A 25729-nucleotide genomic window follows, 5' to 3' on the forward strand; every position below is an offset into this window, starting at 1 on the left:
GGTGTGGGCAAAGAAAGGGCAGGTAGCACTGGGCACAGAAGTGTGGGGGCACACATGATGTCCTGCTAGAAGGTGATGGTGCCTGCCTAACTTGTGCTCCCTGCTCTGAAGTGAGGCAGCAGGCCCCAGTGATTTGAGGGACAGAGGGGGAAATCTTAGAGAAGGGGGATGGTCTTTGGGGAGAGGGAGGAAAGAATGGGTCTAAAATAGCCATCCCTTTGAATCTTTGGGAACTTCCCATTGACTGGGGGACAAGGGTGGAACAGGGCCAGATGACAGAAAAGGTGAGATGTCCTACTATCTGATGGGCCTGCTTGCAAACTGGAGGCTACATCCATTGTCTGAATCTAAAGGGGTCCCAATGTCCTTGGAAGGGAGTGTGGGATAGGTCCGCTCAGCCTGGCTTGGCTAACGGCCAAGGAGAGCAGTGTGGCAGCTCCTTGCCTTTTGTGCTTTCAGGACTGGCCCTTGTTTCCCTTCTAAAGCCACAAAAATGTGACACTTTCCCCACCTTGCCACATTAGGAGGTCAAGTGTTTTATCTGTATCCTCTTTCAAATGAGGAAAAACTGTGCAAGAGGAAATGTGAAAAAGAAAGGGGAAAAAACAAGAAGGAAGGAGCCAGAGGAAGGCATTAGGGAAGGAGTAAGTCTGCAAGAAAGAGGAGAAAGCCAGCATGGCTCCTCAGCTAGTGGCTAAGAGCCCAGTATAAACTGGAACTGCATTCGCACCGGTGTGTGAAGCTGTGAGTCAGACACATTCCTCCATGTAGTGGGCAAGGCAACTCTCCAGGGGCTGGTTTGGGGGAAGCAGAGCCCCCTCTCCAGAGTTTCTCTGAGCTGAGAGGACACGGAGCTGAGAGAAGGAGAAATCCACTTGCTGCGTCTGCTGCATTCTGTGGGTTCGGTGAATGCTGGAGAAGCGACAGATGAAGCGCTGGCGAAGAGCAGAGATACTTCCTCCTGGCTGGCAGAGGTTATTTTGCACCTATTGGTTTTGAAGGGGAGAGAGGTGTCACCTTCTGAGCCCTTTGGTGGTTAAGGAAAGCTGCTGGACAGAGCTTGTGATGGACAAGATCAGCAGAATGGACTGAGCAGCTGGAGGTGAGGAATAGACTTCTCTGGAGTGCTCTGTGTCTGCTGAACTCCTGCAGTTCTCTCTCGTGTTAAGGCAAGGCGTGTCCCATACAGCGAGGCGGGGAGGCAGAGGGAAAGAACAGGTCTCTGACATCCTGACTTGCTCTTGTGTGCCCTACCCAAAGATGTCTTGTGATCTGTCTCCCATCAGCACAAGGCCTGGAGAGGATCCTGAGGGTGGCAGCTTCTTGGAGGATAGCAGTGGCAGGGGTGATGGCAACAGTGTCCTGGGAGGAGACAGCCCGGTCACTGGGCCATTGGGTGCAGTGCTGCTGGTCATGTGTCTCACTGGGATGGTGGGGAACATCTACACAGTAGTGGTGGCCTCTGGCAGGGTGGCAGGCCGCTCAGCAGGCTCCTTGGGGGTCTATGTGATCAACCTCGCCCTGGCTGACCTCCTGTACCTCTCCACCATTCCCTTTGTGGTCTGCACTTACTTTGCCCACGACTGGTTCTTTGGGGATGTGGGCTGCAGGCTTTTGCTCAGCCTGGACCTCCTCACCATGCACGCCAGCATCTTCCTCCTGACCGCCATGAGCCTGGAGAGGTACTGGGCGGTGGCCAGACCACTTCAGGCCAGGAGGGCCAGCAACACGTACCGCAAGCTGGCCAGCGCCATCCTCTGGCTTCTTGCTCTGCTGCTTACAGCCCCCATGATGGCAATGACCCAGCTGCGGGAAGGGGGTGGCCCCCACAAGCGCATCTGCATCCCCACCTGGACACCAGCAACCTTCCGGCTCTACCTGACAGTGCTCTTCGCCACCAGCGTCCTGGCTCCTGGTGTGGTGCTGGGTGTTGTCTACGTCTGCCTGGCCCAGGCGTACCGGTCCTCTGCCTGGGGCCCAGGGCTGCCAGTGGTTGGCCGGGCCCCCACCCGCTGGCTCTTCTCCAGAATCTCCACCATCGTGGTGGCCTACTGGGCCTGCTTCCTCCCCTTCTGGGCCTGGCAGCTGGCCAGGCTGTACTGGGGTGAGGGGCTGGGCATCAGCCCCACCACCCAGGCTTACCTCAACTTTGGCGTCACCTGCCTGGCTTATAGCAACAGCTGTGTCAACCCCTTCCTCTACACCCTGCTCGCTGGCAGCTACCACCGGCGTCCCAACTGCAGCGGGATGGGGATGGCACAGCCCCCAGCACCCTCCCAGGAAGCTGCAGAGGGACCAGTGGGAGGCCATGGCATCCCCCTGGCTTTCAGGGACTCGTCGGGGTCTGTGGGGGAAAGTGAGGGGTGAGCAGCACCCCAGGTTGGGAACATCTCCCAGCTTTTGGCTGAGATCAAGTCAAGAAATAAAGTGCATCACCTTCCATGCTGGTATGCCGTGTCTTCCATCATTGGTGTTGCAGTGCCTTCCCCTTTTCAAGGCCACTCACCATCCTCAGTGGGGTGGGGGGGAGGATGTTTATCTTAGGGATCCCTTGCACACCAGCTGCCACCTTGCACAAGGCTGGGGGAGTGGGTGGAAAGGAGCAGTCAGCCTTGATATGTCTAAATTATACAGGTGGGGAACCTTCACCACCCCTCACTAGCAACAGGCCAAGCCATAACAAAGTCATGACAACAGTGACTCACAGATTTCTCAGGACCAGTGAGTCACTTCAAGAAGCAGCCACGCTAGCAGGAGACCTCAATAAGGTTCATCCTTTTGTGGTAAAGCTCACACTCAGCTTTCTTCCTCCACCCTCCATTTCAAGTCTTGCTAAAAAAGGACTCCCAAGAGCACTTAAAAGACATCATGAAATTAGCCTGAAGTACAGCTCAGAGAGGCCAGCACATCTGCTCGGCTTTCAGGGTCAGCTCTGCACAGAAAGCTGCAAGGTCTCCATGTCCATCACCACAGCTCATGGAAGGGGCCATCACCAGCACCATGTCCCTGCTGTGGTTGAGGAAATCACCAACTCTCCAGCCTACCAAGTGAACCCCGGTCTGACAGATTGTGTCAACACCACTGCATAAACTGGGCAGGTCTCTCACCTTGAGGCTGTCTAGCTTAGCATGGGTCACCTCCACACAGCTGAACTCTCTTCTCATCTCCTTAAAAGGATGGCCTCATCCATATCACGCCACAGGAGGAGTCCCAAAGCCACACTGTCCCCCAGCTGTGCCTATGCACAGGGTAGCAATAGTAGAGGTCATGTTTCCTATTATAGATGCAGCCTTAAAGAGCAGGACATGGTCATCCAAAGCCAACTGGCTTTGGGCAATAGAGGACTTGAAGAGAAATCTTGTTGCAAAGCTCCAGAGTGCTTGCACACCCTACACGTCCCCACCTCCCAGTTCAAAAGCTTAAGCCCTTGTCTCCACCTTGTCCCCCAGTTCCTAACAGCCAAGCCTCCCACTTCACAGGTACCTGAGAAATGGGACCTGGCAGAGCCTCACAGATTATGGAGCAAGAGCAGGAGGTGCTGCCACTGTAAGAGCAAGTTTCTGTACTTGAGCTGCTTTGTGGCTGCTTAATAGGAAGAATGAGACCAGCCAGGCCTGCAGGGAGTCCTTGTAGGACATCAATTCATGTAGCTCCCAGTACTTCCATCCCAGGCCTACCCAGTAACTGTTGTGCAGTGTGGAAAAGGCAGCTCCCACCTTTCTTGTGCCCATGAGGCACAGCCTGCCCAGCAGCAGCCATTGCTGCCACAGCAGCAGTAGACTGACAGAACTCCTGAGGCACCTGCTGACTGCTCAATCCTCATCCTCCTCAAAGGATAGGCTCAGATTAGACCAAGAAGGGTTGAGGTTCAGTTTGGGCTAATATGAATGAAAGTCACAAAAGCATAGCGGACACATCCTTAACATCTCACACCCCAGGTGGGCATCACTACCTCTCCCAGGTCCAGATGTACCTGGCAAGGCACATGGGGCAGAATAAAGCCCAACACATTGAGGTTACTGTTCTGAGGAGCTATGGCCCAGCAGCATTCATACTGCTGCTGCTACTGGAGAAAAGGATTTGGATGAAGAGACCCTTCAAGCTCCACCCCACCCAGCAAAACATCTTTTGTACTGCTGTCCCCATGCATCAGCAAGAGGGACAAAGATGACTCAGGAGAGCAGTGGGTGACTATGCCTAAGGGACCCTTCTGCTCTGCCCTCTATTTTCTCCCCAGACTCTTTGGGCTTTTCACCTTCTGTCTTCTCAGACTTTCACCCTTTGCCCTCCTCTTCAGGCACAAAGGCTGGAACGGTGCCACCCACATATGATGCTCCAAAGTTGGATACCCTCCTCCCCCCACCCCAAGACAACCAACCCATGTAGGTTTCTAGTATGAAACAGATTAAACTGAGACTGGGTAGACCAAAACTCTTGTTTATTGATTGCTTTTTCTGTGTCATTGAGACAGAGGTGTCAGAGGAAGTTACTCCCAGCTGAGAGACTGGAGTGTGAAGTCCCCTTGTGTATCAAAGTAGTCAAAGACAGAGAGACCAAGCCGGTTAGGGAACGTGAACTGGTGGCCTGGCAGGTGGACTGTCACATCATTTTGGTTGACACCAAAAACAATCTGCAAGACAAATGAAAAAGTCAAAGAAAGCTTCTCCCAAAGTCCCCTCAAGCCTTTCCCCCCCACTCCATTGCTGTGCCACCCTCTGCTTTTGCAGGGTGAGCAATCAGCAGCATAACCTGCTCTTCAACAGCAGGAGCATTATTCTGGTTTCCCAAGAGATGCCTGTTCCCTGCTCAGCTCAAGAGTAACATGCCTTTGAGCTAGATGGATCTCATGTTTGATCCCCACCCTCCCTCACTGCTCAGAGCCTTGGATAGTGGCTCTGGCCAGGCAGGAGAAGCCAGCCACCTCCCATACAGACAGTTCCAGAACAGCTGCTTGCAGCTGGATGCCCTGTGCCAAACATCCCTTCACCAGGGCAGGTACAGAATGTACACCCCAGACCTCACCTCTATTGTGCCTCCCTTCTGGAAAGGGAAGACAGTCTCCCTGTGCTCCGCACCCCACTCTTCCACTTTCTTCGAGTTGCACACGATGGTGTTCACATCACCATGAGCATCAAAACGGGGGTTGAAGTGAAGCCCTAAGTGGGAAGCATCCTTCCCCAGGTTCAGCACAAAGCTGCAGAGACAGACATCAGTATTTGTTTAATCAATACTATGGGATGCCATGATAGCACATTGCTCACTGCCATGAACAGCTGCTCTCTGGGTTTGGTTCCCCTCAGCTGGGATTCAAACAACAAAGAGAAGCCCTTTGCTAAGCTGCACAGCTTCCATAAGAAAACAGTGCCATGTCAGCAAGGGGTACTGGCCTCTGCTGGGGCAATAGGGCTCAGTGCCATCCTTGGAAGACACATGGCTTAATTTCCATGAAGCTATTAACAAGATACAGCCTTTAACCTGGAACAGGGAGTTATCCTGCACCCAAACCAGCTCCTAGGGACTCAGTTGCTTTTCACAGGTTACTTTCATCCCTAAACAGTTAGCTGGTGCTGCACCCTGCCTGAGAGCCACTGCCTTCTCCCCACCCTGCAGGCAGCTGAATTAATTACCATGTCATTAGCAATCCCAAAGCAGTGGCAGTGGGAGGAAGTAGCTTCCTAGCCCAGTGTCCACCTTGCCTCCAGGCCTCTTACCCAGATGAGAAGAAAGGAGGCACATTATTTGGCAAAAGAAAACTCAGGAGGCTTCACTCCGACACTATCAAACTTCAAAGGCATTGGAAGAGCTGGGACATGTTTCCTGGAACATCACTAGTGCTGGTGCAGCACTATGGGCTCCACCTTACCCACTAAGGGGCCCCACCAGCCACAGACATGCACAAGGGCTGGGGACTGCTGCAGAGGCTTCCCAACGGGTCCCAGCTAGCCTGACCCCATAGAGTTAGCAGCACAGTTCTACTTACTCCCACCTGCCCACTCACCACCTTCCCCCCCCAGCACCTGGAAGGTATCTTCACTGTGTGGAGACCCCCCACTGCAACATGCAACCTTTCCATTCACATCATCAGTGGGAGCTGTGGCTCAGAGCATCCAAAAACCTCTCAGATGCTTGGGCCAAGGTCCCCTCCTGTCAAGTGAAGCAAGGCACTGTAATAGTGTCCCTGTTCCTGGGCCATCTCTGTGCAGGCAAGAAGATGTGACTATGGGGAAGCTCTGGACCCAAATCTCAGTATAGACACAGCTTCAATCTCCTTCATCCTGCACCAGAGAGGATGTGGTCACTGCCAGTGCGTGCAGCTGGAGCTTCACATCTGCTTTGGCTTAGCCCCTTGGCAGCAGTGTTTGTCTGCTATGTGCATTAGGCAGTGACTCACTGGGAAGCACTGCTGGTGTTAACCCCTTCCAGAGCTGCTCCTCACCCACTCAAGGAAAGGGTTCCCTCTACCCCCCACCAGCAAAAGACAACTCTGTGATTCCTTGGCCATGTCTGGGCAGCACTGCACACCTTACCTCTTAGCACTTGGTGCAATTTTCCCCTTGACAGTGAGGCGCTGGCCAGGCTTGAGACCCAGGTTGGTGCATACCGGTCCCTGGGGAATGTGGAAGCAGAGATGTTAGCTCAGTACCTGGTGGCTCACCTGCTCCGACTTGGCAGCTCTCCCTTGTTGCCTTACAAGACACCACATTGCTTTAGACTGCTGGAGAGATGGGGAAGCTCCCTTCCCCTAGGGCATTGTATCAGGGACACCCCAGAGGAGTTATTCCAGTCACATGTGCCAAGTTTCCCAACCTTTCTGCTGCTGCTCTCATCAACATATCGCTATTTCACAGCGGTGAAGCCTAAGAACCTGCAAGCTCCCGTCGCACCCACCCTGTCCCAAACACTCCCACACGCCTCATGGGTCTCATTATCCTAGACAAGCTTGGCTATACAGGAATGGAGCCTCCACTCCCTTCCCCAGCTTGGATTTGAATGTCAAGCCATCCCTAAGTCCAGGGGCTCAGGCACATTGCTCCCCAGCACCCAGAGGTTTGGTGGTTTAGGAGTGAGATTTTGTATGTTCAGCATTTGCAAGAACATTCTCCTGCTCCACGCACACACACTGTTCCCCACTTTCTCTCTAGGAGAGCTAAAATACCCTGGTAAACCCATCTGTACTCTGTTTCTATCACACCACTGGCAAGAGCCCAATAACACTAGGCATCTTTCCTCTATTCCACTTTAATAAATAGCCCTCCAATTGCAGGGCTCCCTGATTAGTTACCCTTGGTCTAGTGAAAGATAAATTGATCAAAAAAGTGCATTTTCTCCTTTCCCAAGCACCTCCTTGGCTGTCCCCGACACTCACTGAAGGACACTGCTGTATAGTGCACTTCCTTACAAGAACAGAACGGGAGAATGGTTCAGTGACTCATGAAAAACTTCAGCCAGGAAGATAAGCAGCAAAGCTGCCCTAAAGAGGAGATGCTCAGAGAGCAAGAAACACTACCAGCAACACAGCTTTCCCAGAGCAGAGCTGCTGTGAAACAGGTTACGCCAGCTCAGAAGTCAACCCCACAAGGACCCCCCACATACCTCCCCAAAGGGATCCCACTGGGGAAAGAATAAAGGAGAACCACTCCTGCCAGAGCAAGAAAGAGCAGCCACTCCCCTGCAATGGGTGCAGCAGAGAGCCTCCGTCCCAGCAGCAGGCACCCAGCTCTAGCAGCCCCTCTGACACAATGGCTGATGAGGGGATGGAGAAGGATAACACACGCCACCCAGTCCCACTCCATGCAGCATCACCTGCAGCACCACACACCAGCTGCCCCATCCCTCTCTCTACTCACGCAAGACATGGTTCTGGTCTGCAGGCTAATGCTCCTCTCCACCAAGGTGCAATAGTCCCAGGCAAGTAGCTCCAAGGACCCCACCCTTGCCCTTAAATAGATGGAGAGCTGAGTTGTCCCAGCCTTTCTCCACCCCACCCACCAATCAGACTGAGGAAAGGGTGGGAGGAGTTGGTTTTGGAGGGAGGGTCTGTCAGTGAGACTGGTCTCCTCCCATCCTCACTCAGGCTTCTCTCCAGCATTCTAAACCCAACCCTTCCAAGCTGGGTGCTCCAGGAGGAGATCCAGCTGTGTGTGGCCATAAAGCCAATGGAAAATAGTTTTACAATGAGTGTTTTACTATCCAAGGCTTTTATCCCACATGGAAAATGGTCAGATGGATTGAGACTTGGCGGGAAGGGTCTGGAAGGAGGGCTGGGTTCTTCAGCTCTGGCTAAATCACTGAGTGGACAGAGTACCTCAAAAACTCTTTGTGGTCCAGGTGAAACCCCAGGAGCAGAGGACTGAAGCTGGATCCAGGGTCACCCAGCTGCACTATCAAGTGTTGCTGACTCCAAAGGCTGCCCAACCACTGACCCAGCCTTTACCACCCACTCTTGCAGGTGCAGGAACTAAAGGAGGGAAAATAGTCCTTATTCTGTGGAACCCCTAGATGCTCTCCAAGCCATGCAGTTTGTCTCAGCTGTAGGGCACAGCAAGCCAGAAGAAAACTGCCTTGGAGGGGTGAGGAGGATTTATCCAAGTAAGCTCAGCACCTGGCTCTTGCACCTACCATGAGCACAGTGGGGGGATGGAGGAACAAGGGGATGAGGACAAAACACTCCATCACAAATAGTCATAGGATCTATATGACTTTTATCTGCCTCCATGTTCTTTTTGTGGCAAGTGTGATTCACTCTGGGTGAAAGGATTCCTTTGGAAAAAGTTACTCAATTACTACACAGCTCAACTGTAATTACACTGAAAGAAGAGGGAAAAAATTCAGGCAGTGGTCCAAGCCTGTGGCTTAAAGCTCTCCTTGTCTCGCATATTTGTCTAAATCACAAGACACTCTGTGATTTCCTTAAGAGGCCCTGGACTGAAACTCCTTGAAACACTTCTTCCTTTTCCATGAGGCCCATCAGTTCCCCATACCCTGAGGACTTGATAGTCCCCATGCCTCTTACCCCCATAAAGCACAACCCCAGAGGCTGTTGCTTCTGAGTGTTTCTAGTCAGTACCAGCAATGCCAGCAGAGGTAGCAGGGGGGTCCTCTTACTCGCTGGAGCTGGGGAGAGCCTGGAAAGGCTCCAGCCTTCAGCCAGGTCACTGATCACCCCATGATATGAGGGACTCTTTGCCCTGACATGCCAGTGCCCTCTTTTTCCCTCTGGAAACTTTTATCAAGGTTCACCACTTGAGCCTGGTCCCTTCCATCTGGTGCAGGACGAGGAGTGCTCCATGCCAGTGGGAGAAGAATTAAGTAGACCCAGCTTCCCTCTGCTCAGGGTGTGTGTCATTAAATAAATTCCTTTCAACTATAAGATTTTGTGAGTCCCTGCAAAGGACCCCGGTCATCGTTCCATGGAGTTGAGCTGGAGCAACGGCCTAGCTGGTTGCAGGGGTCAGACTAGAAGGGACTTTTCCCTTGCAAAAAGTGGTGGACGTGGAATGGAAAGATGTAGATGTTTGCTCACTTAGAGCTGGAGAGGGGTGAGGCCATTTAAAAGGTCAGTGTTTGTGGCAGCTGGCACTGTAACCCAGCCTTAGCAGCTGCCAGCTGCTCAAGTCACACCTATCTGGGGACCTTCCTCCAAATGCGGCTGAGATTAGAGACCAGCTCATGGATAACAGGTGATAACAAGGGTGGGGATACTGTTCCAGAGGAGGCACTGGAAGGGCTATTCAAATCAAGGAAATTCAGCCTTCAGACTTCAGTCTACCTCAGGCACCCCATGTTTGTCTGTTGGAAGTCCAGGTGTCTCTGCTGACTTTCAAAGAACCCTAAATTAAATTCCATCAGCACGGCTGGCTAATACTGCAGGCAGGGGCCCCATGGAGTACCCCACTGCCTGTAGACCACAGGCTGTCTCCGTCAGTACAATGCCATGATTCCCTTCCTACCTCTGGATTGGAGCCACCATGATGAGGTGACAAAATCTAAAGCTCAGTGTCATCACAAGGTATGGCTGAAGTCAAGGGAGGGAAGGTCCCTGCTCACCATGATGACACCCACACCAGACAGGGATGGTATCCCCAGCTGCTCCATCACACTGAGGATGCAGAGGTGCTTGCCCGTTATTTTCAGGAGCAATGTCGTGTAGGGAGAGCAACTGTGGGCTGAAAAGGGCAGAGCCAGGCTGGTTAGAGCTGGCAATCCTCACCTCCAGTCACCTCACTCCTTATCAGTGTGTGGTGGGTCAGTCAGCTATGGGATGTGCCAACAGGTTATCAGCCCATCCTATCTGCAAAGGATGGTGATGAGGAAGATGAGGAGAGATTGCAGCTGACCTTGCTGTCATAGGCTTATCCTGCTGTGTGGGAACTCAGCAGTGGGATAGGGCCCTTCTCCACTCATCCTCACCTGGAGAGCTCTCCTGCATCATATTTAAAATCCTTATATTGTATTACAGAGAGAAACACGGATCTCCATCGTACGTGGGGAAGCAAAAGCTCTTTCTCCAAGCCAAAGGGAGCAAATGGACCTGATGCTGTTGTTGCAGACAGTGTCCTTGACCATGCCTAATTCTTGGCCAGAGAGAACTACAAGTGTGGAGAAGGGTATAATGTCTGTGAGACATGACTTCAGCAGTGCTTCAACTCTGGTTACAAGGGCGAGGCAGGTGGTGTTTGCATCTGCATTTGCATTTTCCAAACTGGGATCATGTGTCCTGGACCAGATGGGGCCAGCAGAACCAGCTGCCATAGCAGGGGCAGACCAAATTCACAGCCAGCACGTATGTCCAAGGACAGGAATCATAGCAAAGGCCTCACCAAGCATGTCCTGTGCTAGGGCTTAGACATTTTGCTCAAGTCCTGACCCTGGGCACCCCCTGTGTGGCCTGTGCTTCAGAGACAGCCCAGTTCCTGGTAGTGACTCTCTGCACTCTTGCTAGTTGTTCCTTGCACTATGTCCTGTCCACTCACTCCTCCTTGGGAAGTATAACTTGTCTTTGTACAGTGACCAGTCCCTGAAAGTCCTCAAAAACCTGCTGCTGCCTTTGGGGGCCTGAGCTCATCCCCCCAGTGCTGGCTGTGACCCATCATTCCTGCAGAAGGGACCAGGCCACCCCATCTGTTGCTAGGGCTGCCCATGATTTCTGTTGTAGCTCTTCTCCCAGGGCCTTGACCTTCTTCCTGCACTCACCTTGACACCCAAAGAGCACACGCCGATCTCTCCATGCTGAGATGGCATGGTTTCTTGAGCACCCAGCTTTCCTTGTGGACATCCCCACCCCTCCCAGCCTCCAAGCTGTAATTCATCTTAAGATGAAAACATGATTGCTGAGGGTGTTTCACCATTGCGAGTAGCTTTGATATAGAGCCTGCCTTCTGATCTAGCTGGTAGGCACTGCTGTGCCTCAGCATACCCAGACTGGTCCTGCGTGCTGAGGGCTGGAGTACAGTTGCTGCATGCTGTGGAATTGAGTTGAACTGCTGGGCTGAGCTGTTAGGTAGCTCTAACCAAGGCCATTTGGCAGCCACCAAAGAAATAGCCCGGTCAGGCAAGTGTCTGAAGCAAAAGAAAGAAGACCTGTCCCAAATCTGCTTCTGAAGGATGCAGTGATAGACAGGGCGTTGTGAGTCATGACCTTGGAGGATTGGGAAAGGGCCTGGCTGAAAAGCCCGTGGACTACGTGACCAAAGTCCACCTGTATACATTGCTCTCCAGCTGGAAAAAGCCTGTTTCAGCAGCAATTACTCCTTCAGTGATTTGCAACATCTTTCCACTGGGAGAGCGTCTTTGTACCTGTTCAGCCACCTTGTGTTATGTGGGTTATGGTACTTAAAATTCAGGATTAGTTGTGCTAAACTCAGATTTATTATCTCATGGCCACAGCCTCACATCAGGAATGAGCCACAGCAGGATCTCCCAAGCTTTGCCTGCTGAAACACTTCCAACCACATCCAATTTCCTGGATTAGGAGCCGTCTATGAGGCTCTGGCTCCTGCTGACTCCAGAATCTCTGCTTTCATTAAATTAGTATGGAAATATGTTCCCCAGTGATGAAGATAGATAATCCCGATAGATAATCCCACAAATGTTATCAAAGGGTACCTGGACAAGGTGATTTATCTGGGTGAGCCTGAAATTACAGCTTGGGGAAGCGGGAATGACTCCTGCTCACGCTAATGACACCGGGATGCATTAGACACACCTCAAAGGGCATCCCGGGAGCTCCTCAAATCCTCCTCATACCTCCAGCTGCTCACCTTGGGCCCCAGCTCACCTCTGGGGTGAGAAGCGCGGAAGGGAGTGCTTCTGGTTGGCCAGCCAGGGTGGTATCCCTGCAGCTGTGAGACAGGCACAGCACCCTGGCCGGGAGGGCAGGGAGGAGGCTGGGTGCTTGGTTGCAAGCAGCATGGATCAGCCTGCCTCAGCCCGCAGAGGTGGTTGGCCCAAGATGCTCAGTGCCCTTCTAGCATGGGAGAGCAGCGAGAAGCCACCCCTTGACCTGGGTTAGCTCCTCTGCCTGGGTGATAGGCAGGAGAAGTCCTTGCCTGATGGTGCTAGAAATACTGACAGCACAGCAAAACAGTGCCAAGCCTTTGGTTAACTGGGAGGTGAAGGATCCTGACAGGAGGCTGGAGCAGTGAAGTTAGCAGATCTTTAATCCCAGCCAGGCAGTGACTGGTTGGGAAGCTTCAGGCCATTTGCATTTCAGTTTAAGGGCGCTTGTCCCAGGGCGGCACAGCAAAGGCAAATCAAGGAGGGGCGGCCTGGTGCTTTAGAAAAGCACCTTCTTGGTTTTGACACAGTCAGGTTGCTCGCAATGACACAGCCCAGACTGGGTGGTTGCTGCACGTAGAGGATTTCCAAGAGCTGCAAATGCAGGTTAAGAGAAGCCTTGCAGCAGGTCAGGCAATCGCTGCTGAGCCGGAGTGAGACAGCAGGCCCAGGAGAACTGGAAGGGGAATGGAGCAAGGTGTAAGTTCTCTGGGAGGCAAAGTACAATTAGGAATCTTGCATGAGGCTGCCACACAGTTTGAAACTGGCAACATTTCTCTCATTTAAAGAAAATGAGAAATCACCTTCTGACTGGCAGTGTGAACTTGCAATTATCTTTAAATAAACCAAACTGAAGAAACAGAAAGGAAAAGGTAGAAGTGAAAATGAGTTGGGGTGCAGCATGAGTTGTTCAGGCAGCACAGGCACAGCTTCAGTCCTGACCGTCTAGAAATGAAAAGAAAGCGTGTTTCGAAAGCAGAGCTACAAGCTCAGCAAGTGCTGGCTGCGGAGGGGGAAACGTTGCCACTGCTTGTCTGGATGTTGGCTAATGACTTCCACGGGGCCTGCAGCATCAGCCCAGTGCCACCGCTGCAGGAGAGAAAGGGAATATTACTCTAAAATATGGTGCTAAGGAGTATACCTGGGCTGCTGGTTAGTGCTGGGAGTTCAAGGTCAGGGAAATGCAGCTTTGGCACCGCTGGGTTGGAGCAGGAGAGCTGCAGGCTATCAACTGATTGTGGCCACCGGCTTTGCGCTGCTGCAATACCCAAATTGGTGTCCTTGCAGTACCTTAGAAACCTGCCATTTACTGAGCCTATTTCAAGCCTAGAAACGACCTGCTGAAGCATATTCCTTGTCTCAGGTTGTTGTCTGTTAGAGAGACTTTTGAGACGCGCTAGGCAGAGGTTTGTTTGCCGTACTTAATATGCAGACTGTAAGTGGATGCTGTGTTTGAACATGTTACAGCAACCCAGCTGCTGGCTTCAGCTTTTCCAAGAAACAGTGCTCAGGAGAAGTATGTTTATGGAATACAGGCATGTTCTTCCGCAACACCCTTGAGACCGAAACTCAGCCGCATGCTGTTCTTCAGAGAGCTGTGTGTGTAAAAACCAGCCTGGGATGATAATCCTGGAGAAAAGGGTTGCCTTGAATGGGCTTCGCAAAGAAGTCTGGAAACACCCTCAGTTTTGTACATGCAAAGTGGTACCTGGGGTGTGAGATGTGCTATCAGTCTCCATCCATGGCAGAAATGGCATCAGAGCTGTTCAGGAGGTGAGGCTGGCAGGGAGCCTGGAGCACGTCAGGTCTGTCTCACAGAGACGTACCCTGCATGAGCCACTACAGCTGCCTTGGCAAGCGCGTTTGTCTGCAGCCGGCCCACGAGCCAGCATTAGGGGCACATCTCCTGCTTGGAGAGTCTCCAAAGCACATGGGACCACCAAGCTGAAGCCAAGGCGGGCAAAAGGCCAACTTGGCCTGCCCAAGGGGCAACAGGGCCCAGCAGGAGCTGGAGAAAAGAGGATTGCCTTGGGCAGACAGGCTCCTGCTCTCTCTTGGTGTCCTGCAGGTAATACGCTCATCGTCCCCCAACAGGGACGTATCCTCCTGGCTCCAAAGCCAGTGCAACCTGGAACTCCTTTCCACTTCTTTACTGGGGACCTCCCAAAACTCCCTCAGGGGTTTCAGCTTCGTGCCCTGTCCCTCACTTGGTGCCCGGCACAGTTAGGTGGTACCGAGTCCTGCCAGCCTAGAGCCAGCTGGAACAATCACAGATAGTAAACTTTTATCTGTCGGGGATCAGCTGCTGAGATGGGAGGGTGTTTTGGCACCTTCCCTTCCCTGAGGCTCATACTATTTGGGGAGGGAAAGCACAGGGAGCTACTCCCCGATGCTATCTCGGTTTGGAGGCAGTGGAAAGTGCTGGGATGTGTCATCCCCTGCAATGCTGTTGGTTCCCACCTCCTTGCAAGGGGGCCCAGGCACCCTCTGGGGCTGGTGGGTACATGCACACCACTGCTGTGGTAAGCCTGTGTCACTCTTTTGGGAGTTCTTGCAAGTGGATCGCTCTGAGGAAGCCCTTTGCACACCCACCCATAACCGTGTCCCATACAAGAGCTCACTCTTCCTCACCTCTGGCTTCTCCAGCTTGCTCTTCTTCTCATGTGGTGCTGAAGAACCCCACCGTGTCCAAAGCTGAGCTTTGCCTGCCTGCAGCAGTGGGTGGGGAGGTGATACAGGCTGTTTCACCAGGAGCACAGATTGACTGCCCCAGCACTGGCAGGACAGAAGTACTCTCCCTCTCTTCTACCTAATGCTCCAGGGTTGGGCTTCTCAGCTTTTCCCAGACAAAGGTTAATGACCAGCTCACATCCCAGGAGAACAGAGTGGCTTGGGAAAGGGTGGGAAGCGTAATGATGCACGTAGCACCCAAGTAAACAATATGGTGCTGTTCTGGGGGATCACAGAACATCTGTCTTGTTGTGACGGATGGTGAGGCTGAGCACGGACAAACTCTTGACCTTGGCTGGAGGGGAGGTGATGACATGCCAGCTGACTGCCTGGCCATGTACGCAGAGGGGGCTTGTGTGGGGACAGCTTTGAGGTGCTTACAAAGCATTGTTGGCCCATGCGCTGCTGGTTGAGAGCCACTTTGGTAGGGGGTAGGGTCACAGATCGGGCAAGGGGATGGTTAGACATAGTATCACCTTCTGCTGAGCCTCTTTGTGGCAGGAGCCTGAGGGGAGCGAGATGGACGTTCCCTTGCAGCATCCGGGCACTGGTAATTTTGTGGCAAATGCTGCTCACCTGCAGGTGAAGCCAGCTCTTCTCTCCCAGCATAGAAGGTAAGGGAGAGCCCATCAGCCAGCCAGGTATTTTTTGGTGTACCCTCTATACCCCACAGTAGGCAGTTTGTGGGGCAAGCACTGTGTGGCAGGTCAGTCCTGTCTGTTCAGCCCACAGCAGGTTCACCAGGCATAGTGTGAGGCCAGTGGGAGACTCGCCCTTGACACCCCAAGGTGCTGATCCCTGAGACTCCCACAGAGCCAGGAACAGCTCCTCTCTTGGAAAAAGCAATACAAATGGCTGCAAGGGAGCGCAACCCAGAGGGGAAGGGGAAGAAGATGCTGCCTGAGCACGGAGAAAGGTGCTGGGCACATCCCTGTGGGCATGACAAAAGCAGAAGCATCTTGGAGCAGAAGTGGGACCCCTGCAAAGCTCGCTCCTGTGGTCACTTCCCCTCAGCTTCAGCTGCTGCCAGAGGTTACCCAAGAGGGTTACTAACCCTGCCTGACTTCCCCTGCCACCCTCAGCTCCAGGCTGGTGACAACACTTTAGAGATCACACTGACATGGTTCACGTGGTGTCCCCTGTGCTCCAGAGGGCTGGTTCATGCCTGGTCACCCTCACCTCAGAGGTCCACAAGCTTAAGTCCTACAGTCTGAGAGTTTTGTTGTGTGGGGTGGATTAGCTTCAGAAACCCAGGACATCTGAGAGGTACTGGCCTCCAGACCCTCAGGCATTTGCTCCAGAAGCAGGTGAGAGCTGGGACATGTCATTTCCATTCCCACCAAGCAGACAGGGAAAAACAGGGAGGTTCTCCTGGCCTCTGCACTAGCTAAATTTAGTCAGGCAGGTTCAAGGTGTAATATAATGTGCCTCCTCCCATTCAAAGGGAAGATGGGGAGATGAGACCAGTGCCCAGGTCAAGCCATGATAAGGAGGCAACATTAGAGGGAAAGCAATGAACTGGTGGGATCTGCTGTGGTGTAAACTTGCCCAAGGGCGGCAGGCAGGACTGGACACTAAGCCAAGTTCAGGGCAAGGTGTCCCCCAACTCAGCCAGGGTGAGAGAGCTCTTGGAAGGAGCAAGCCAAGTGGCACTGCTGGGTGCAGATGTTGGGTTGGAGTGGCATAAGATCAGTGCTGGGCAACTCCAAGAGAAGGCAACTTCTTTCAAACTCAGTTTTGCCTCCATGGGATACCTGCCAGTCCAGGTACACATGGAGAGGCCCAGAAATGGGGGCCTCCCTGCACACACCTTGGTGAGTGCCAAACTAGTGTTTGTTCAGGATAAGAGCTGTTAGGGAAGGAAGTCTCCTTGGGCAAGCAGGCATCAGCCCTGACTTTCCTGGAAAGAAACAAGCAGGGAGAAAAAGCCTCAGCCCCCTTGTCCCCCTTAACAATAGCACTGTCAGCAAGGACTTGTGCTGCATGGCAGGGCTCTGTGTGGCCCTTGGGGACTTATCTTGCCCCTGACAAGATGCAGGGAAACATGCCATTCTGACAGTCCTCCCTGCTTTGGAAACAAAGGCATTTGTTTCTGTGGTGGCCTGTTTATCTGGGGGAAAGGGAAGGAAACACAGTTGAGAACAGAACAGAGCCTTGCCCCACATGGAGCTTTATTCAGTTGCCTGGGGCAGGGAAGGTTTTACCTGCTGAGCAAGTCCATGAGGACCTACACCCATGAGCGGGGCTGAGCAGTGCAGGAAGAGAAGCAGTGGCTGGGAGAAGGACCCATCAGGGCTGGTGGGACAGGGCAACTGGGGACCAGACCTACAAGTGGACAGAACCACCAGTCATGAAGGTTTGAGTCCAAGGGGGGTGGCCAAAACCACAAGCAGCCTACCATAAACAGCACTCAGCCTTCCCTAGCAGGCTCCCCACTCATGATAAGGTTACCCCACTTTGCCCAGGCACTCCCACCCCTCTTCCCCTGGAGGTGGTCCCCTCTCCAAATGGCTCAGCCACTGTCTAGGCTTGGATGCCTCAGGGAAACAAGAGCTGCTGATCCCCCTCTCCTCTTCCTCCTCTTCCCCCTTCTGCTGTGCTGAAGGCTGTGGTGGAAGGACTGCCCACCTCACCTCCCCTTGGTCTCAACACTCCCAGCTGGTGGGCGAAGGTACTCTGGGACTCGCTCAACAGGTAAAACCTTCCCTCCATGTGAAGTCGTTACCTGTGTTTATTACTGCCTGCCTCTGAGCCAAGGATGCCTTTCTGGCAGCTCCAGGAGTGGGCTCGGCTGGGTGCGGAGCACTGTTTTTCTCTGGGATTTTATTACTTGCTTTGTTTCTCAGGGTGTCTCAGTTGGACTTCTTTCAGACTCTTCACCACTGTCTGTTCTCTTCCTTGCCCCAGTCCTGCACAGACCTCACTCACAGCAGGGGAACCACAAACGGCACCTGGCACCTCCCAGAAATCTCTCTGGCCACAACACCCGCTACTGAGCTTCGCTACAGCCTCCACATCAGCTGAACTGTGTGGCATCCTGGTGACACAGACTACAGGTTGAGGAGATGGGGACTCATGCAGGACCTCTGCTGCTGCTGTGTTCCCATCTCCTCTGCTCTCTGGCTGTGCTGGGAGCCTGTCACACCAGTGCCAACACTGTCTTTTACTGGGCAGTGGGGCTGAGCCCCCAACCCTGGTGCTGGGCCGCCTAACTGCTCCACACACATGCCCAGCCTTGGGGATTGCAGGGCTGCTGCAGTTTGGGACAGGCCAGCCTCAAAAACACCAGGCTCAGCCTTTCTGAAACAGTCACCTTACGCGAAGAGCATGGCTGACCAACGCTGATCACAGAATCATAGGGGTTGGAAGGGACCTCCAGAGATCATCGGGTCCAACCCCCCTGCCAAAGCAGCTCCCCAGCTCATATTGCACAAGGAGGCGTCCAGACGGGTCTTGAATGTCTCCAGAGATGGAGACTCCACCACCTCCCTGGGCAGCCTGTCCCAGGGCTCTGTCACCCTCACTGTGAAAAAGTTCTTCCGCATGTTGGTGCGGAACTTCCTGTGCTCCAACTTGCAGCCATTGCCCCTTGTCCTGTCCCCACAGACCACTGAAAAGGGGCTGGCCAATTCCCCCTGCATCCCCTGCTTAAGATACTTATAGATATTAAATAGATCCCCCCCCTTAGTCTTCTCTTCTCAAGACTGAGCAGCCCCAGCTTATTCAGACTCTCCTCATAGGGGAGATGCTCCAGGCCCCTAATCATCTTCGTAGCCCTTCTCTGGACTCTCTCCAGGAGATCCCTGTCCTTTTAATACCAAGGAGCCCAGAGTTGGACACAATACTCCAGGTGGGGCCTGACCAGGGCAGAGTAGAGGGGGAGGATCACCTCCTTTGACCTGCTGGCCACACTCTTCCTGATGCACCCCAGGATCCCATTGGCTCTCTTAGCCACCAGGGCACACTGCTGGCTCATAGTTAACCTGTCGTCAACCAGGACCCCCAGGTCCTTCTCCACAGAGCTCCTCTCCAGCAGGTCATCCCCCAGCCTGTACTGATACAGACGGTTATTCCTCCCCAGGTGCAAGACTCTACACTTGCTTTTGTTGAACTTCATCCGGTTTCTCCCTTCCCAGCTCTCCAGCCTGTCCAGGTCTCTCTGGATGGCAACGCAGTGTTCCTGCGTGTCAGCCACTCCTCCCAGCTTTGTATCATCGGCACTTGCTGAGGGTGGATGCTGTTCCCTCATCAAGGTCGTCAATGAAGATATTAAACAGGACTGGACCCAACACCGAGCCCTGGGGAACACCACTAGTCACAGGTCTCCATTCAGATTCTGCTTCACTGATCACGACCCTCTGGGCTCGGTCCGACAGCAAATGCTCAACCCACCTCTCTGTCCACTCATCTATCCCATGCTCTCTCAGCTTTGCTATCAGGATGTCATGGGAGACAGTATCAAAGGCCTTGCTGAAGTCAAGGTAGATGACATCCACTGCTCTCCCTCCATCCACCCAGCCGGTGATGAGATCATAGAAGGCTGTGAGATTGGTCGAGCACGATCTTCTCTTGGTGAATCCATGCTGACTACTCCTCATGACCTTCTTCTCATCCAATTGCTTGGAGATGGCATCCAGAACAAGCTGTTCCATTACCTTTCCGGGGACAGAGGTGAGGCTACACTGGCCTAGAGTTGCCCGGATCCTCCTTCTTGCCCTTTTTGAAGACCGGAGTGACATTGGCTATCCTCCAGTCCTCAGGCACTTCTCCTGTCCTCCAAGACGTGTTGAAGATGATAGAGAGCAGCTCAGCAATCACCTCCACCAGCTCCCTCAGGACACATGGATGCATCCCATCCGGGCCCATGGATTTGTGTACATTAATCCCTTTGAGATGCTCCTGGACCACCCCCACCTCAACCAGAGGGAAGCTCGTTGTTTCCCAAACATTACTTCTTTCATCCAGTGTCTGTGGGTCCCGGGAAAAAAAAACAGGCTCAGCCTTTCTGAAAGCAGTCACCTTATGTGAAGAGCATGGCTGACCAACGCTGATGGACAGGAGCTGCTTGGAGGATGCTCTGGAGGGCTGGCCCTGGACGCTGATCAGCTCCCCACTGCCAAGTTGCCATTCCTCTTTTGGAAAACCAGCCGTTTCCTGCTGCAGAGAGCTCAGGCTGTGCCCAGCTGTGTCTCAGCTCGGCTGGGGGACAGACGTGTTTACCCCTCAGAGTGAAACCGAGACGCTGGGTTCTGTTCCCAGAAGCAGAAGTGGGTGAGGATGCCTGGCTGTGCCATGAGCCCCCATCCCTCTTGCACGCAGGAGGGTGGACGCTGGCTCAGAGCACTACTCCCCGCAGGGAAACGGGATGCTTTCTGAGAAAGGCAGGCTGTCAGCATGCCAGCACCACTTGCTGGGCAGGGGCGAGAGCTGCCAGAGATGAGGAGGCCTGGTTCATTTGGGTGTATGCTTGCCCTTTTCAGGGGAGACTTGCAAATGGCTCAGAAAGGTTTGCTTTTCTGGGGGGTTTCTTCTGGCCTGACACAGGTCAAGCACCTGCCAGGGTGCAGGCATCTGCCAGGGTACAGGCACCTGCAGTGTGCAGTGAGGGATGAATCCCAGGGGAAGGCAGAAAGCAGGACAAGAACTATGGCTCACAGCCAAGCTTATCTTCTTTTTTTCTTTTTTTTAACTTTTTGGGGTGTTTCTACAGATCAGACACTCTTTGTTCCCTGCAAGAGGCTGAAACACGAAATGCACTGCTTTTTCTCTTAATGGGATGTCGTCCAGTCTTCTGGGTTGTGTGCACACGCCTCTGGGAACACCATGACGGCTGCTAAAGAGAGTCACCCAGCACTGTAGTATCACAGTCCAGGCCTGAGCAGCACCATCAGAGCCAATGGGAACGTGGGCTTAAGCAGGTGACACAAGAGACAGTCAGAGCTGGCCTGGCATGGGAAGAGATGATGGTACATGAGCAAGCGGTGGCTTGGGGATGACAATAGGGATCCTGGGACCTTTAAAGACATCTCTTCTCCTGGGGAGGATGCACCACATTGCACTGTTCCTGCCTCCACGGAGCTGAGGGAGAAAGATGCTGAGGACACAAACACCACCATTCCTTTTTTGGTAGCTGCAGCTTCCTACCCAGCTCTGAGTCCCCTGCATTGATCCCTGGAGCAGTTTGGAGCAGATGTTTGGCAGAGTGCTGGCACACCAGCTGTTATCACAGCAAAAGAGAGTGCCTGAAGGCCCCAGGTGCCTGCAGGTGGATGGAGTCCCTGGCCTCCTCCATCTGCAACCAGCACAAGCACTAACAGGCCCCAGTTCCCCAGCACACCTTTCCCCAGCCAGCCTGTTTCAGCTTTGCCCGCAGAGGAGCAGAAAGCTCCCTCTCTGTGTTGCACCAGGGTGCCAAGCCCAGCTTTGCCGCCAGCCATGCCTGTGGGCCATCTGACCGCATCCCTGACTCCTGCCATGGTGGCAGCCTTGCCGGCGTGGTCGCTTTCCTGCTCCAGCTGAGCGTCTGTGGCCTCCTCCTGTTGAAACATCATCCCTCGGGGTCAGACCAGTCAGGCACCAGTGAACGAGCTGGGATGAAGGTGAGGGCTGCAAGGCTGTGTACGTGCAGCTTCCCAGCATCTTGCAACCACAGTCCCAGGTGCCTTCCTTCCCTCTGCATGGCCAGGCTTGTGTAGCTGCAGAGGAGAAGGGGCACTGCCTGGCTGTGCTGTGAAATCTGGCTGCTCACTCAGCCTGGATCAATAACTGCCCTCTGCAGAGGTCTGGAAACAGACCCCGTGTGTGGATTTGGGATTGCTGCACCCCTTGGAGGGGTTGTGAGGGCTCATGAGAGTCACTCTGCCTCTTTTCCCTGTCCTGCTGCTCCAGACTTCAAGTCTGACTCGTAGAGATTTAGGCACCTGAAACTGCTGCTGAGGATTCTGCAGCAGAGCCTGGAGAGGTCGGGGCCTCCTCTCTGACTTGGGGAGGGAAAAAAATGCACTACAGGGTAGAAAACAGGAAACACAATTCCTGTGGCGGTGTGGCCAGCGGAGCAGCGAGCAAAGCAGCACGCAGGGAGCCCGGCGTTCAGCAGGCCAGGACGGGGGATTGTGTAAGACAGACAGCTACTGAAGGGAGGACGATGTGCAGGCTGGAAAAATCCATCTATAGCACCGAACCTATGGGGCACAGGCTGAGAGCGCGGTCCCACTAGGAGCAACTGGCAGCATGACAAGGAGATGCCAAGCAGCAGTGAGGCCCAGCTCAGCACAGAAGGAGCTGATTAAGCGCGCACAAAGGGGAGCGTGACTTGGCTGCAGACGGCAGGGCTGTCAGCCGCGCTGCGCACGGTTTGCTCTCCAGGACACAGGCTTTCCTCGCCAGCGACCAGGCCCTCCTGAGCACAGAAGCTTGTGTGACCCAACCGCTACTGACTGGAGCTGTGGGAGGAAGCAAGGATGAGCTGTGATGAGAAACAGCTCTGGAGTGGAGAGCTGCAGCTGCGGGGTGCCTGGCTGCACCCGGTGTGACAGTAGTAGTTGGGGGCCCTGCAGCGTTGACAACAGCCAGTGAAAGAAGCTGATGTCTGAAGAGTGGCCAGAATTGTCTGTGGTTAAAAATCCAGCTTTTCATGCCCTCAGGAAGGGGGTCATTCAACAGCTCGGAGGAATGCAAGTTTTGAATACGTGAAGGCACAGGACTTCACTCTTTTCCCAGTCAGCTGCTGTTTATCAACCCACATTTCTGTGAGTGAGCTCACATCAGCCAGGATGACACCCTGGACCTTCCCACCCCACTCTCCAACCTTCCTTTGTTCACCTTTGCCTGGCACGGCCTCCTCTCCTTTCCTTTCACAGTGAAAACATTCCTTGTTGCTGAGCATCAGACCAACGTGAAAATAACTGGGATTTTTGCAGGCAGCACCAGCTTACCTTGGGTTTGCAGAGCAACTCTGATGTGGAACCTCCTACTCTTTCCCTGCTACTGAGACAGAGAACAGGGAAAGCGAGGTCTGCTGGAAAACAATTTCAGCTGCACTTCTTTCCATCCAATTGCAGATTTCCCCTCTTGTCAGGCCTAGTCATGAAGCCTCCAGGTATCACCTGGCTGCACGTTAAAGGACAGGGTAAGCTTGGTGTGGTGAGTACTGGCATTGAGGAACTCAGAGGTAGTGGAGCCCCTGTTAGCTGCAGTAGAAACAGGAAAGAAGACATTTGACACGCATGTTATGAAAGAGAAATCTGGTGCCAGTGCACTCCAGGCAGCATAATGGGAATGCAAGGCAGAAACATCCTACTTCCAGATTTATTTTCAGTCTGGAGAATAACAGTCCAGGAGATGGGAGAACGAGAGCCCCAGACAGATGACTTACTAGAGATGTCTAATTTACTTATTGCTCCTGGCACAGCATCCAAGTTCAAGAGGCAAGGAGCAGATAAGGATGATCCTTTGTGGGTGCTTTACTCTTCTGCATTGTAGAACATTGCCAGGGCAGGAGGAAATGTAGGTAGAGAACAGGATACTTCCATGTTGCTGAGGTTTGCTGCCAGAAGTGCTCTCAGGGTAACTCAGGGACTTCTTTTCCAGGGAGTGGTCTCTCTTCCTCAGTCGTTAAAGGGATTAGGCAGAAGACTTTTCCTGCTGCTGTTTGTGTCCCATTGCTGGAGACCCTGCTCTGGAAAGCCTACGTCAAACTTAAAGCAGTAACAGCAGCGTTTTGTACTGCATGGGCAAGCAGGGCTGGGGGGCTGCCTCAGGCTCTGCCACTTAAAAGGTGGGCCAGCCAGGCCCATGTGCTACTTGCAGTGACCAGCCACCTCCATCCCTGGACTGACCTGAGGAACAAGCGTGCTCTGTTAGGAAGGACTGTGCTGCCACTGCTGGGCCATCAGCGAGTGACAAGCAAGTGACAAGTGACCATTGGGATGAGAAAGACCACTTCTGTAGAGTTCTCCTGAGCATCCTTAACATCAGGCTACTCAAACAGATAACTCAGAAGAAAGCACCTAAAAAACCTGCACCAACAGGTAGGTTTCCAGCAACGCTGGCTCAAGAGCATTCAGAGTTCCCTTTGGCCAAACAGGAGTCAAACACTGTGGGACTGCTCAATGTCACACGTCCTTTCATCCCTGAAATTGTTGTGGGAAGGCAACTAATGAGACTCTGGTGGATTACAAGGCTGTGAGCATCAGGAAGCTCAGCCTCAACACAGCCTAAGCTCTCACTGGAGGAGTATGGCCACCCCATCTCATGAGATGTATAAATCTCCAAGGCTATGCAAGCACGTGGGTCCTTGGTTGTGCTGGAGTGTTGAATGGGAACATATTGTCACTCTTCACACCTCCACCCCCAAACTCTGTGAGTGAAAATATAGGGACTGGCACTGTTTCATGCTACTCCTGGGCTCTGCTCAAAGTTAGCTGAATCAGTAGCCTCCACACACTAGGCCAGAGAAGGACACCTTGGAAGAGTACCTTGCCAGGGCTGCAATCAATGTTGTTCTGGCAGGTGGGAAATCTCTGATCTACAGCCCACAAAGACTACATTTTGCCTGGCATCTGTGCTGCAGGGAGCAGCTACTTAACTTGCACGCAGGCAGCTGTAGCACAACAGTGGGGTACACCTAAAGGAAACAGAAAACTCTGTCTGAGCTGTTGCAGGTTACTTCACACAGGTCGAGTTAGGGAAGCAATTCTTGCTCCTGGATTTTCATGATGTTCCACTCTCTCTACCATCTTCCATGCATGTCAGGCTAGAGGTTCAGCAAAGGCTGTTGAGCTGGCACATGGCTTTGGGCAACCTGGTTTGCAGCCTGATGGACAACAGTATCCGTTTAAAGGACAGGTTTCTCTCACCCGTAACAAGTGAGAAAGCATCTCAGTGCTCAGCAGTATCCAATGTACAGAATGGAAAGTGCTATTTGCTGGAGCTGCACATCTAGCAGACTAAATCACAGGACAGAACAATCTACATGGTCACAGGCACCTGCCCTGTGATATGGGAATGTTTCTGGCATCCTCTTTCCCTTGTCTGTGTGCTGAAGGCTTATGGAGCTGACAGTCCTTTGCTGCAGTGCTACACTGAAGCTACAAAGACCAGTACAACTCCCTGAGTTGGTGGAGATGTTAATGGCTTGTAAATGCTCTCAGCAGGGGATTACATGGAGCACCAGAAGAGCTTGTCTGCCAGGAGCACTTCCAGTACATTATCCACACACAGTTCCCGGGCAGGCTGAGACACAGAAGCAGCTCCTGGATGTGTGTAGCCACAGGAGTCTCCTGGGCTGCTCGGCGAGTTTTCTGGGGTCAGAGTCCATAGAGAGCACAGGGCAGCATTAAGGAAGGAAACCATGGATAATGACCCTGGGATGGCAGAGGGGCTCATGTTTTGGGGTGGAGGAGTGAGGAGAGGGGAGCTGGGCTGCGGAGGAGGGACTGCTACCCACACTGCTGCCGGAGGAAGAGCAAATGCTGGCTGCCTCCCAGGGCAGGCAGCAACAGGCTGCTGCTCCTTCCACCTCCTCCTCCCTGCTCCAGCTGCTGCAGGACAGGGCGGTGCCAGAGCTGCCTGCCTTGGCAAAGGGGGACTCTCACATCAGGTTGGGCAAGTATAGAGCGAGTTCCTAGGATCGTGATCCTGTCCTGGCTCTGGAGGCACTTTCCCATACAAAAAAAAAACAACCCCAAAAAACACCAAACCAAAAAAGCTTCCTCAGTCCTGC

General features: G+C 53.2%; 2 protein-coding genes across 2 annotated transcripts; one reads left to right on the top strand and one right to left on the bottom strand.

Annotated features, from left to right (window-relative positions):
- Positions 1 to 1260: 1260 nt before the first annotated feature.
- Positions 1261 to 2367, top strand: LOC311197324 (urotensin-2 receptor-like; the record flags this gene model as incomplete). The annotated part of the gene is made up of 1 exon (XM_084271065.1): positions 1261 to 2367. The coding sequence occupies one exon, from the start codon at positions 1261 to 1263 to the stop codon at positions 2365 to 2367; it is 1107 nt and encodes a 368-aa protein (XP_084127191.1).
- Positions 2368 to 4422: 2055 nt separating this feature from the next.
- LGALS1 (galectin 1) lies at positions 4423 to 7897 on the bottom strand. Its single transcript, XM_084271352.1, has 4 exons — positions 7848 to 7897; positions 6528 to 6607; positions 5023 to 5194; positions 4423 to 4630 (listed from the first exon to the last, which is right to left on the bottom strand). Exons 1-4 carry the CDS (start codon positions 7854 to 7856, stop codon positions 4487 to 4489), a joined length of 405 nt encoding a protein of 134 aa, XP_084127478.1. The 5' UTR covers positions 7857 to 7897; the 3' UTR covers positions 4423 to 4486.
- Positions 7898 to 25729: the final 17832 nt, after the last annotated feature.

Source organism: Gallinula chloropus, assembly GCF_964237585.1.
Source record: "Gallinula chloropus genome assembly, chromosome: 1".
NCBI classification, from domain to species: Eukaryota; Metazoa; Chordata; class Aves; order Gruiformes; family Rallidae; genus Gallinula; species Gallinula chloropus.